General features: G+C 45.1%; 1 protein-coding gene across 7 annotated transcripts in view; it reads left to right on the plus strand.

Annotated features, from left to right (window-relative positions):
• The window catches only part of SOX13 (SRY-box transcription factor 13), a 66,822-nt gene that overhangs the window by 23,606 nt on the left and 28,957 nt on the right, over positions 1-14,259 (plus strand). For all 7 annotated transcript variants that reach the window (XM_028734211.2, XM_077928969.1, XM_028734210.2 and 4 more), the window contains one exon: positions 10,716-10,923. In XM_028734211.2, the coding sequence (XP_028590044.1) occupies positions 10,717-10,923 (207 nt within the window). In that variant the 5' untranslated portion in view covers position 10,716. The remainder of the gene's footprint in view (positions 1-10,715; positions 10,924-14,259) is intronic.

A 14,259-nucleotide genomic window follows, 5' to 3' on the forward strand; every position in this document is an offset into this window, starting at 1 on the left:
TCTCCAACGGTGATTCATGCTTACATCAGAATTGGTCATTTTGCATTTTCTTGGTCCTACTATAAAATTTATAGAGCATCCCTCTATTACTGAATTTAGGGACTAGTAATAATTGTCTCAAAGCATGACTTTTTGTACACAAAAAGTATGGGGTACTTTTGATTGTTCTGTGATTTCTAAACCTCATCACTCCTTGTAATAGCCAACTCAGGTGGTAAACGCCAACAGGATAGGAGCCAAAATGAAGCCCCTGAGAAACCACGGGGAACCTTGGGGTTTGCAGAAGTGTAAAAATATATAATAAAATCCCCTAAAGTGACAGCCCCCCACTCCAAATAACACCCCAGTGAGGTTTGAGCATGCCCATTAGCTGTAGAATGTTAAGAGCCAGCTGAAAAAGGAAAGTTTCTCCTGCAAGTTCCAAAGACTTGGAACAACTCAGAGCAGCGAGTTTAATGTGGCTGCCCCTGTTGTGGAATTCCATTCCAATATGACAGGCACCCGCTATCTGCAAGAGGGTGACTTTTTCTTCCTGCAGGCTTTCCCCTCTGGGTATATGGGTCTTTGCTGTGAAGGTCTATCTTGTATTGTTTTGATTTTGCTTTAAATGTATCTGCTGTTTGTTGCTTTTTAATATTGTATTTTCTGTTTCTATTGTATATTGCCTTGATATTGTGTAGACGGCAATTAATAAATTGATGATGAAGATATGTTGTGCTATTTGGAAGCAGGTTCCATTTAATGCTTTGGAATGTCTAAACCTCACTATATATTTTCCCTCTGAGAAACTCTCAACTTTCTCTTGCTTCTTTCTCTTTCTCGGAGCTGTCCCAAGCAGTTCCCCAATGCATACTGATCACTTGCATCAGCAAGTGTTGATATATGTGTGTGAATGAGCCATCACACATCAAACAGACAGATCTTTCATATCACCTCACAGTGCCTTGCAGTTGAGTCAGTTCACACATTCAGCTGTGAAACATCACATTTTGCATAGTCAAATGATGGACATGCTTAAATCAACAAGCCTAGCTCATGGTTTGCCCAAATCAGTGTATCTGACATGAGCTCTCTCTGTCCTTATTAATTGACTGTACCTATGATTGAGCAACCAGATATTAGAAACAGAAGAAACCCAGAGTATCATCTTTTCTAGAGGGTTGCAGCAAAAACAACCATAAAAGACTAATGTGTGTAGTCTGGCACAAGCATTTGCAACTAGAGTCCACTTCACCAGAAGCATGACTTGTGATCCTAACTTGGCAATCATATATACATACACATGGTTTGGGGGATGGTAGGAGTGAGGTCAGAAGAAAATGAAACGCATGAAGAACAGATAGTGATAATTACATGTAAGCAAAATATTTACTTTCATGATTAACAATATTGATGATGATCACAAAAATCTTGGACAGTTTGATATTGAAGTAATCATCAGGTCCAAATCTTGCAGGACTTTAAAAGTAAGCACCATCACTTTAAAATTTACTTTGAAAATTGGCTGGTAACCAGTGAATATGTTTAAAAACAGATACAATACATTCCCATCAAGTCAGCTATATTGTGACGGTATTTTGAACTGGTTGAGGTGTCTGAACCATCCCACGTACAACACATTGTAATAATAAATGAGCACTCTTATGCAAATGTGCTACCATGATGTGTTCATTTTGCAAGATCTCCACTGTTGTTTGTGTAGAATGTATGTGATGTGGAACATTTTTTAAAGCATAAGAGTGCATACGCCACTGTTAAACTAGCTTACCTGGCACAGGGCTCTGGGAATGAACCAAACTCTCTGTAATTGTAAACCTTCACTGTTGTCCTCTTGGCTATCTCCAGGTTGTCTTGGAGCTGAATGCACAGAGTAGCAGGGCTGTGTTAGTAGATGCGTGGTAGAAATTTCACCTGATGGGTAGCTTCAGGCACCCAAATCCCCACACTCTTGATTAGAAAGACTCTTGCCTACCTTAAGGGGGGATGAAAATCATGCTTAGCCTAATTGCTTTATTACTGCCATAAGGGGCCTGGGTTCTTAGCTCCTTCATAAACAATAGATTTTCCTATGTCTTTTTTAAAAAAAAATGACTGGAATCAGGTAACTTTAAATACAAACTGTTAATTAAAATTTGTTGCAGAGTTAGCAATTAGAAATAAGTCAAGTTAGTTAGGAATACCAACTAGTTCTATGCAAGGATGCTGGAACCAAACAGAAGGCAAGCCATATCTATAAAAGGAGGGATTGTATCAACAGCTATTCTCTTAGCTGTTGCACAGTGTCATCAAATGATCATCTGCAGAGGGCTAGTGCCATCATGTTCATTTATACGAGTTGGCGATCTGGTCTGTTCATGCATTGACGGTCTGTCTAAGGGGGTATTGCAAATCCAAGGGGAGAAAAATAGAGCACAAAACCCATGTTGGTTTTGTCTGTTGGTTCTTCTGTAGCGCACTCATTCTTGTCAAGGCAAACCTCTATGAACTGAAGCCTCCGTTTACAATATGGACATTGTGAGCAGTCTGCTTTTGTACTACGTTTGGTGTGAATAGAATCCAGTGTATTAAAATTTTCATATATATGGGGCTAAATATGATTTAGCTATACACTGTGTAGCATAGGGGATTTCTATTCTACTCATATTTTGGCTGTTAACCCTCAAACCATTTACTCCTAATAACCCACTTAAAATTACACCTGCATCCGAGGCACAGGAGCCCTGATGGAACAACGAGTTGGCAACACCAGGCATCTCTCTTTGTGTTTCAGGATCCATCCCACCCCAGACGCTGCCCAATAAGCACCCAACACCATGCTACATGTGTCTTTCCCAGCAGTTGGAATACCACTTCAGAACCCTCCCCCAGCTGAATTTGTGGCAGTATGGGCATCTAGAGGAATTTTTTTTCTGCAGAGAGGGGCAAAGTAAAACACTGAAAGTGGGGAATAGGCTAGTTTCTTACTAAGAAAAAACTTAGAAGAACAGTGCCTGTACATTTTGCTTCATGTGTCAGGTTCTACAAATGCTTGAGCTTATTCAAATCTAAGCACTCTTGGAAGAATCTGATTTTCTAGATCCATTTCAGATCCGGTTTTGGCACTAATAATAATAATAATAATAATAATAATAATAATAATAATAATAATAATATGAAGGCTGGGGATCTGTGAATTATAGTTTACTGGTGGGGGGCACCCCCCTTCATGGACACCCATGGACTTCATTGTTCTGGCACTACTCGTATCCGACGTGCTGCAACACCACTTGAATTTTACTCCACCTACTTCTTTTGTGGGTGACAGGCACAATTTCAGGAAGGGACTTGGCCTGGGACACCCCACTGCAAAGCCTGAGTGTTCCTTCCTTGTCATGGGACAGCTTCCCTTGCTCAGCCCTTTCCTCTCCCTTAGCTGGAGTGGGAAGGCAGCTGGTACTGAAGCCGAAGAGGCTGGTAAATACTGGACCCACAGGTTTTTATTATGGGACGGACAATGTAAGATAAGCTGGTCTCTGTGGAGTTGGAGGCACAAAAAGCAAACTGTCCCCTCTCAAAGTGATTCTCCAGTCGTGGCCAAATTCATAGAGGAAGGTGGTTTTGCTACCACTGCTGTTCTTTTAGAATAATCCTGTCACAACTTAATCATGCAAAGGAAGGTAGTAATTTTGTGCCCATTCTTCACTGAGAAAACTTTATTGGTCTTGTTCCATGCAGATCCATTTGAGGTACCATTAACAGACTTAAAGCCATCATAATTGGAGGGTACATTGCAATGATACACAATGGCAGCCACCCTGCCTCTTTCGTTTCATACTTTCAAATCCACACATGGCTATGCCATAGGTTTGTTGAGATTTCACCCTACCCAAGAAGGTGCCATTTCCTGATGTGAGGCCTGCAAATGTTCACATGCTGCCAGTCCCAGGGCGGCTATTTTTTGTTACTGGCACTGGATAAACAGGAGAGATAGATTTTAGCCAGGAAGGGTGGCAGTACAGGGAGAGAGAATAGCAGGATGTGTGCCACAAAGAAATAACAATGGAAGTAGAAAGAATTTGTGTAGCCGCTGTTGAGAGAGTCTGGCGCCATAGCAAGATTTCAGTTTTTTGGGCTTACAGATAAATTCACCCAGCTTTGATTATTCTCAGTGGTTATTGTATATTCACTCAAAGCCCAAATTTTTATGAGATAACTCTTCCCCCCACCCACCGCCCCATGATGTATAAGTCAGGATGTTAAGAGTAAGGTATAGAGGTTGGTGATGACATTACCCTTTCAGTGAAGCATAGACTGATCTCTCTGTAGAGGCTGTTGCTAAGCAGCAGTGAAGCACCCAGGATCCTGAGTCAGCTCAGCATTGTAACTAAAGAAGTGACCAGCATGACACTTCCCGAGTTAGGTTAAGAGATAGCTCAGAGCTGCTTCTGATGGGTCTGTTTGTCACATTGCAATTAATAGGTCCCTGATAAATTGACACATATGGTCCTGAAACGCAGATGGCACTGTGGGTTAAACCACAAAGCCTAGGACTTGCCAATCAGAAGGTCGGCGGTTCGAATCCCCGCGACGGGGTGAGCTCCTGTTGCTCGGTCCCAGCTCCTGCCAACCTAGCAGTTCGAAAGCACGTCAAAGTGCAAGTAGATAAATAGGTACCGTTCTGGCGGGAAGGTAAACAGCATTTCCGTGCGCTGCTCTGGTTCGCCAGAAGCGGCTTAATCATGCTGGCCACATGACCCGGAAGCTGTACGCCGGCTCCCTCGGCCAATAAAGCGAGATGAGTGCCGCAACCCCAGAGTCGGTCACGACTGGACCTAATGGTCAGGGGTCCCTTTACCTTTACCTTTATGGTCCCGAAAATGCAAGTGAATTTGAATGTGGCCATAATCTGTGTTGACATAACTTCAGAATGCAGCTATCATGCAGTGTCCTCATGTAATTCTCTTCTGAACTACACATAGTTATTTCCTAATGTTTAGGAAATCATGTACCTCCTCCTGCCTCAAAGCTAACATAATTCACTGAACACCAGAGTGCTGCTGTTGAAGACAAGACACTTGGATTTGTTTAGTTGAGAATGCAGTGGTGAAAGGGAACATAACTTGGGGACAGAGCATGCGAATACTTGGCCTGCAGGGAACCCTAGGTTCAGATCCTGGCATCTCCCTTTGAAAAGGGTCTCAAGTTGCACAGCTAGCAGAGACCCCCATCTGGGACCTTGAAAGGACAGCTGTGGCCAGTTGAGATAGACACTATTGGGTTAGATGAACTAATGGTTTGATTTAGTATAAGGCGGCTTCTTGTAATCAGATGGAGAAGTCACAGAATTCTCTTAAGTCTCATCATCCAGTCTCTGAAAAGGGAATGACAAAAAAATAGACCACTTGTCATCAGGATGAAAGAAAAGGTAAGCTTACCCCCAAACATTTTACATGCAAATGAGACCCTTTGTTGAAAAGGTGAGATGCAAATTAACAAATAACAATTGCTTCATAACTTTAAAAAGTCAATGCTTTGTAGGCTTAACTATTTTAGCATACGGGGTGTTTCATTACCCACATCAGTGCCAATCTTTCTTTGAATCTTGCTGAAATTCTTGGCCTCTGCCACATCCCTTCTCTTTGTCTTGTACATTCGAAGACTTCAAGCTTTGCTTAGCCCTCCCACCCAGTGCAAGAAAAGGAAACATTAAAAGGAAAACCCTATTACAGGAAGACATTTTCCATGTCCTGGGCCAATTGTTCCGGTTCCCATTGTTTGCACTTCAGAGCGCCCCCCCCTTGAGGTAACTACCTGAGACTATTAGAATGGGGAACAGGCCCAGTGCTGGAACAAGCCTTGTAACAAGATAACTGGCTGTATTTTTGTTCAGCAAACCATGTAATAAAAATACAATGGCTCCCTTTTCAAACAGACACCTATTAAAGTAACAGACCCATTTTGAGAGTAAACTTCCAGTGGTACCAAAAGGTTAAGTACAATACGAATCTGACCTGCCGGAGGATTGGAAGTTTCTCTTTGTGTTCTCTTTTAAAATGAATACATTTTCAGCTCGCCACCAACTGATTGTTCTTGATTCCCCCATTGTCCGGATGACAATGCAGCCCTCTTACATGGCTGCATACCAGCCAGCGTGAGAGCGGGATCTGCAACAAGAATATGGCTTTCTTTCCCCCTTGGCATAATGGGGTTATGCATTCAGCATTCTTTCTGAAGTAATAAGGACTGGAACGAAAGCATGGGTTCCTTTCTGCTCAGTTCATTTTCATCTCTGCATATTGTGCCTTTTGCGGGACGGGGTGCCTTGAAAAACCTTTTTTTCGTTTCTTTCGCTCTGACCTTCTGTAGGTTCTTTGAGCACTTCTGCAAAATGAAATGTATGATAAGTTGGCAAAGGTGGTCTTAGGTCCTCCATGTACCATTTACTACAGCGTGGGCTGTTTATGCTACTGACATCAGAAATGGAAAATGGAGGGCCAACTTATAAACCTGCCTTTTGTTTTGCGGCTTGTATGTTGCAAGCAATAGGAATGGTATGTTTGCAAATGTAGGCCAATGACAGGTTCAGGAACCATAATTTGCTGGGAACTTTGGGTCTTTCAAATGTAGAGCACTGTTGCACACATGTCCTGCGTGTGGACTCCTTATAGGCCTCTGGTTGGCCATGTGGAAACAGAGCACTGGACTAGGTAGGCCTTTGGAGAAGCTGAAGTTTTGAAGCATAGCAGGTATAGCAGGTAGAAGATACCGCTCCATAAACAAGTAAGGGCAGAAATCCAAGCTCAGTCTAGCATTTATATCAGGACTAGCCAGACTAGAAGCTTGATATTGCCTGCCTATGATATTAGTCCAATGAGCCCTTACACAAATATGAGTCCCCAAGCACAAGCAAATTCATTTTATCACATCTGGTTTCCACTGGGGATTGTCTTCAGCATATCTCCATCCTTCCTGGGTAAGTTAGTTAATATGCACTCCTGCTCAGCATTTGTAAGCATTTAGAAGGAGCAGAGTTCGGTCGCAAAGCACAAAAGGCCACCATTTTTCTGAAGTTAAGCGGGCCTGGATCTGGTCATTGATCACCTGGGAGCCGTCTGTATGCCGCCTGGGGTTTTATGATGGAAGAAAGGCAGGATTGCTTGCTTGCTTGCTTATTTATTCAGCTTATATCCTGCCCTTTGTCATAGGACACCAGGGCAGATCACAGCAAATAAAACACATAAAAGCAATCAATAAACACTAAAATGCAATATTCATTCATCAAAGTTAGATAAAACGCCAGCAATCTTGTCAGTTTTCCTTTCTACTGCACAAGCCAGTGCCTCAGCATACACATATAATACATAAAATGGTAAATAAATAAATTTTCTTAAGAGGAATGTGTACCTAAAAGTCAGCTCACCTGTATTTAGTTCATATTTATCACTGCATTTTGGGGGGGGGGGCATGAAATGTTGGCATGGCAAGTTAACTTGCACTGCAGTAAATCCTTTGGGAGGCCATCTTTCTCAGATTCTTCTACAGTGAGTAACTTAGATCACTGGCAGGTTAACACATATCTGTTCAGAAAGAATGTGGTGTTCAACAACACACCCAGCACTCTTGCATGCTTGCTAAGATCACAGACTGTGGTGCCCTATCATTTCCTTTTGAGGCCTATTGTGCTGCTTATTGAAGTGAATGCTCAATCTCTCACCCAATCTAATCTGTCATGGGGCATGCCTAGATGGCAGCTTCCTGCTTTGCTGGTGGTTCTGCAGCTTAGCGCCACACTGGAAGTTTGGCACGCACTGCCTTTTAATAAAGAAACACAGAGTTGCACAGTGGGTTATATAACAGCCCTTCAAGGGCTCCCGCTGTCTGCTGAGAACAGTGTTGCAGAGGCGGTTGGCGTAATGCCCTCCAGATGTTTCAGGACAACAGATCCCGTCCCTCACCATTTGCCATGTTGGCTAGATCCAATGGGAGTTGGGAGTCCTAATAATATCTGGCGGGCTACCCTGAGCTATGAACCAGGCAGTCCCTAATTCATACATGACTTCTGCAGCGAACTTTTAAGAAAGTTTCCATGACAGTTCCTCCAGTTCCATCACTACCCACCCTGCTTTGCAAAATGTGGAGATAATAATGGCCTATTTTTCAATGTCTCATTTGCAGTCATACACAGTCACAGAATCTTAGGAACTAACTTAACACACTGAGGTTTCTTTATGAGGAACTGTGTGCAGGATCACCCGGTTGCTGAGACAAAACAGTGTTCGAAATTCCCCAGGCGCCTAGCACAATTTGCTACTGCCATGGGTCCAATTGTGACTATGCAGAGATTTCTGGGGTGCCAGGTTGGTGACTGACAGCTCCATTGAGGCAATTGACTCATGCACAGTAAAAGACGCACTTCTTGTGCTTCTGTGCTGCTGTGGACCCCTTGCTGAGCATTTTAGTCCTCCATCACCCCATCAAGCAAAGTAAGGGCAGGGCTGAGTTTGGCTGTGCTGTAGCCTTTCCACAAGCCACCCAAATGGAACAGACCACATGTTATGTCTGGAGTTTGGATCCTAGAATAATATGCAGGGAGAGTTTTATAATGTAGCATCTGATTGGCCGTTGGGGCCGTCCAATCCAGCTCCAGAAGGGAAGTTTGAACTAGCCTATCAGGTGTGACCTAGGATGTGTATAAAGGATATATAGCCTGGGGTCTGGGAGGGGCCAGAGGGAGACACACCTGATGACTGACTGTTTTTATCACAACACTGAAATAAACTCCATGAAACCGATGGCTTTTCTCTGAGTATATTTCACCACACTTTAAAAATACTCTGTCTTGGTCTATAGTTGATACCATTTCCATTTCCCCTGTGTGTCTTTCCTTCTTGCTTTCTGGGACAAGTGAATTGTCGTAAGAGCAAGCTACAGTCAAGCAATGTAGCTGAGATAATAGAATTGTAGCATTGTAGTATTGTAAAGTACCCCAAGGGTTAACTAGATATTCCATTGTGGTGACCTAGGTTTAAGGCGCCATTTGACGCCTAGCTAGAAACTCTGATATCTAAGCTAGGTGCCAAATGGCTCCTTAAACCAAGGTTATAGTTGCCAAATGGAATGCCTAGTTGCCATTTTAGGGCCAGACAGCTCAAAAGCTGTATTTTTCAATACAATGTTTTTGTTCCTGAAATTCATTCTGATTGTGCAAATAAAATATAATGGATAGTATTCTGCTGGATGCTCTGCCAGTCTGTGAAAACAGTCAAGATCCAGGGATCCCCAGATGGTGGAGACTTCAGGCGCCATCTTGGCACTCCCAGGCACCTTTACTTTGTAGCAAGTGTCTGATAGCCAGGTGCAAAATGCGCCTGGAGAATTCTGGACACTGCCACCATAATCAATCAATCAATCAATCAATCAGCCGTGGCAGTTCTCCTGACCCTGCTGATCCTTTGCTCTGCTGCCTGAGCTTGAAGGGGATTGGAAACACCTCTGTGGGGGTGGATGCATTCATCTAGCCTTAATGCCAAACAGAAATTGGAAGTTATTAACTTTTCATTAATTAACTTCTCACCTGGCACTAAGTGGTCGAAGCTGCGGCAACGTGTCTTTGTGCTGTCAAGGAATGCAGAAACTGCCCAGTGTGAGACTTGGGCACCCCAGCCAAGCTCCTTGAACACGATGTGGAGCAGCCGTAGGAAGCAGAGAGCAAAGGCTCTTTCCTGTGGCAGCAGCGCACCAGTGTCAGAGAGAGAGAGACCTGCTTTGTTGCCATCGGACGCGCGAGCCAGAGACTACATAATGCAGTTGGCATGCCTTGCGGGGTGGGGTGGGGTGGGGGACGAGTTGCTGTCACTTATCAGTGCTCCTCCCCAACACATGGATGGCTTTTGTCTCCAGAAGATGAATCTATTTGGTCTCTGGTGGGCTGCGGCATGGATAGGAACGTACCAGGGATGAAAATGGAAGGGCACAGGCTTCAGACTGGAATGGCAGTAGGAGCCAAAAACCAAGCGGCGGAGGAAACCCAATAGCCTGAAAAGCACAATGATTTGTTCAGAGAAGGGCAGGGAACCGAGATAAAAAAGCCCTGCTAAGATCAGAAACTCTGGCGTGCACAGTGCCCCATTGTTCAGCTGTCACACTTCCTTTTACTTTATTGCTTTTGTCCAACACCCTATTGTTCCACTTCCTTTTGTCCCCTATTCAGTGTGCTGGCTTTTCATTACCCAGCCAGCCTTGTTGTTTTCATTTCTTTTGTCTGAAGTTCCTGAGAGGAAGGTTTTATTTTCAGCAGTTTGATTAATTCACAGCTTGAGACAGGCTTTGTTTGTTATGTAATTACTGCCCTGCGCTTTTCCAGAGCTCCGAGTGGCAGGGATGGTGGCACTTGGCCAGTTGCAATGGCTGCTTTCACCCCAAGCCCCCTTTTTGTGCTTCTGCACCAGGAAATTGCATTGCTGTGCTTTTGGTTCTGATGGACCTGGAAAGTCCAAGCCAAAAGCCCTCTGAGGGCCAGTTCTCCTGTGGCATTAACATCATTCCTCTGCAAGGAAACACACATACAATGTGTGAATGCTGCTGTGTATATATGCCATTTTTACTCTGGGGCTCTGTCTTGTACCCAATTCAGGAATTTTCTTTCATGCCAAATTCTGACCATGCCAAGGCATGTTTCTTTGGCAAATCCATCAATGTGATGTTTTCCTACCTTTCCCCTCTCCCTCTCCCCACAGGATGTCCATGAGGAGCCCTGCCTCTCCTCAGCTGGAGCTCGATGGAGCCGGGAACATGGTGAACTGCAGCATTAAGATAGAAGAGAAGACTGAGAGCTGCTACCAGTCTACACAGGGGGAGGTGACTGGTGCTCCTCCTGGCTCTGAGAAACCACACAATTCACCATCGCCACTGAGTGAAGTTACTGAGCCCCAAACACTTCCACAGGTGGGACAAAGTCTATTGGCTTCCATCTTTCCTCCTTGTCTTGAGGCAGGGCACTCCACATTTTCTGCACTCAAAGCGCATAAGCCAGGCCACTAGGATGTATAATTCCACTCAGATCTGGCCCAAGACACTCAGGTAGAGCAGTACATGGTCTCTACACGGAGACTCTTACACACAGACTCCTACACCCCATTGCATTACAAATTCAACAATAATAAATTAAATATCTAATAACGGACACCTCAAATCAGATTCCAGAAGTGGCCACCTTACTTTAGCTAGTGGTTGAACTAGCTCAGAGTGAGTTTCTGATATTACATTAGCACTTGTGAATATGGGTATGTGGCCTGCCTCCTGGTGTTTGGGTTTATACATAGAAGCAGCCAGCAGCATCACTGTATAGTATGTAGGATTTCAGTGTCCTGTCCCCCCCACCCCGGCAGTTCTCTCACTCGAAGTTGCTAATTTGCTTTGCTTGGGATACACGCACACGCACGCGCGCGCACACACACACACACACACATGAAGGAATTCAAAATGTTAAGTTGACACGGTGAGCTGCCCCTCAACACTACTGCTCAAGTCAAAATAGGGGGCCCTCATGACTGTTTTGACAGTTGACTGACCTGCTGGGATCGTGGATCTCCTGTAATTTGAATGTGTAGCAGTAGAAACCCTCATCTAAACAGCTAGGTGTACATCTTGCGTGCTGAGGTCCCCAAGACACCCTTCCCAATAACTCACACATCACACATTATTTTTGTTTAAGGTTTTTGGCATAATTTTGGCCACAACTTTATTATCATACAAAATGTGAGTGGTTGCTTAGGCATTGGTTATGACTAGCTGTCCCCCCCGCCTTGGGGGACAGCGCTGACTCCCGTGAGTCAGCGTGTGGAGGAACAAGACCAGGGACAGCTGGGACTGCGACACAGACCCTCAGCTATTTCCTGCTTGCTCCTTGGGAACTTACACGGCCCGCACCCTGCTCCAAGGGTTTGGACGAAGGGATGGTAAGCCCCAGAATTCCTTTAACGGAATTCCCAGCAGCAGCAGCATTGGAGGGGTAGGCACAGCCAATCCATACCCCTCCACCAACCAATTTAACCAATGCCTAACCGCCAACCTTACAAGTTGTGACGATTTGCTACGTAGTAGGCAAAACCCAATTGGCACACACTAATCAGCCAAAAGGAAAAATTCCTACTAGGCCCCCGCACCAATGCGGACGACCCCATGACAGGCAATAGCAAGGTCAGAGCGAAGCCCAATCAAGGGAGGGCGGGCGGGTGATCCGGTGTCCACAGCGAAAGAGAAAGGAACAAGCTGTGGCCCTAGCTTAAATAATCTCTGATCCCACCCCTAAAATTGGCAACATCAATTTTACCCCAGCAACTCCATCCACCAATCTAGTTCGAGCCCTTGAGCCTAACTTGCCTGACAACCCAGAGGGTGTCTTGCTCGGCCCCATCCGCAACCCGTGCTCTCCTTTAGTGAGAACACGCTTTGCGTGCTGAGGTCCCCAAGACACCCTTCCCAATAACTCACACATCACACATTATTTTTGTTTAAGGTTTTTGGCATAATTTTGGCCACAACTTTATTATCATACAAAATGTGAGTGGTTGCTTAGGCATTGGTTATGACTAGCTGTCCCCCCCGCCTTGGGGGACAGCGCTGACTCCCGTGAGTCAGCGTGTGGAGGAACAAGACCAGGGACAGCTGGGACTGCGACACAGACCCTCAGCTATTTCCTGCTTGCTCCTTGGGAACTTACACGGCCCGCACCCTGCTCCAAGGGTTTGGACGAAGGGATGGTAAGCCCCAGAATTCCTTTAACGGAATTCCCAGCAGCAGCAGCATTGGAGGGGTAGGCACAGCCAATCCATACCCCTCCACCAACCAATTTAACCAATGCCTAACCGCCACAGAGCCTTAGCTCACCGCCAAACCACTCACAAATGCAACCCTTCCTTCAATCCCCAAGCAACCATAGCCAACCAGGTGTTGTTCCCTATAGGGGAAAGATTCACCCTACAGCTGGCAGCAGCCTTGAAGGTAATCACAGGGTGCAAAATCACGGAACCACCTGAAGCAAGGACCTATTATACTTTATTATTATTATTTTATTTTATTTATTCTGTATTTTATTTTATTTTCCACTTCCTTATTAACATGCTTTCCGGCCTCTTTGGTGGTAGTTTGTCTAGGCATTGGTTCCCGACTAGCTGCACCTGACCTCAGCAGGGCAGCACTGACGACTGGCCCCCACCATATCGTCAGTACCAGCAACATTGTGGGGGAGCAATGAATCCCAAAGCAACCGCATCCAGCCAGGTGTCGTACCCCATAGGGGAAAGATGCACCCCCCATCTGCCCCAAAGAGGGGAACAGTCTTGAAGAAAATAGCAGGATGTAATATCACAGAACCACCTAAAGCAAGGACCTATTTTATTTTATTTGTTATTTTATTTTATTTTATTTTATTTACTTTATTTAATTTATTTTATTTTCCACCGCCATATTAACATGCTTTCTGGCCTGCTCGGTGGTAGTTTGTCTAGGCATTGGTTCCCGACTAGCTGCACCTGACCTCAGCAGGGCAGCACTGACGACTGGGCCCCACCATATCGTCAGTACAAGTAAACAGCGTGGGGGAGCAATGAACCAGGATCAGACTCAAGCTCACCCCACATGCTCCCAGGGACTCTTGCGTGGCCCTACCCCTCGAAAGGGGTTGACAAAAGCATGGCAAATCCTTGGTTTCCTTCAATGGAATATCTTTGCGCATTGGAGGGGACAGGTGCTCCAACCCCCCCTCCAGACCACCATGAACCAATGCCTTAAATTATTTTGAGTCCAGGGAGAGTTGCCATCAACTCAAACCAAGCACTCCTGCATGCTGGAATGCAAACTTATGCTGGAGGAAGACGGCAGATCATTCTCGCCTAGCTGTACCACCAGCACTGCGGGAGGACCTGCATAGGTCACACTCAACCGCACCAAAGGAAGGATCTCCTCCCAAAGCATTCCATCTGGACATCCAGTATATGTTCACATGGGCAGGAAGACTGAGATGGCGCCCCAGTCCAGACTTGTCAGCGCGCTTGCCAGCCCAGTGTACAATGCTGTGGCCCAAATGTGCACCGCTGCTCCTATGAGAAAAGGAAATAACAGACAAGCATCAGCACAGACATCATTGTGACACTTCCTGATATAACCCTTGTCAGCGTCAGACTTCCAATGAACCGTATTCACAATCCTGTCTACTGACAGGCCCCCAGTGTGCAGCCGTTGCAGCAGCCCTATTCGGAAGGAATGAGGCGTGTTCAGTGG

The sequence above is a fragment of the Podarcis muralis genome, chromosome 5, assembly GCF_964188315.1.
Source record: "Podarcis muralis chromosome 5, rPodMur119.hap1.1, whole genome shotgun sequence".
Lineage (NCBI taxonomy): Eukaryota > Metazoa > Chordata > Lepidosauria > Squamata > Lacertidae > Podarcis > Podarcis muralis.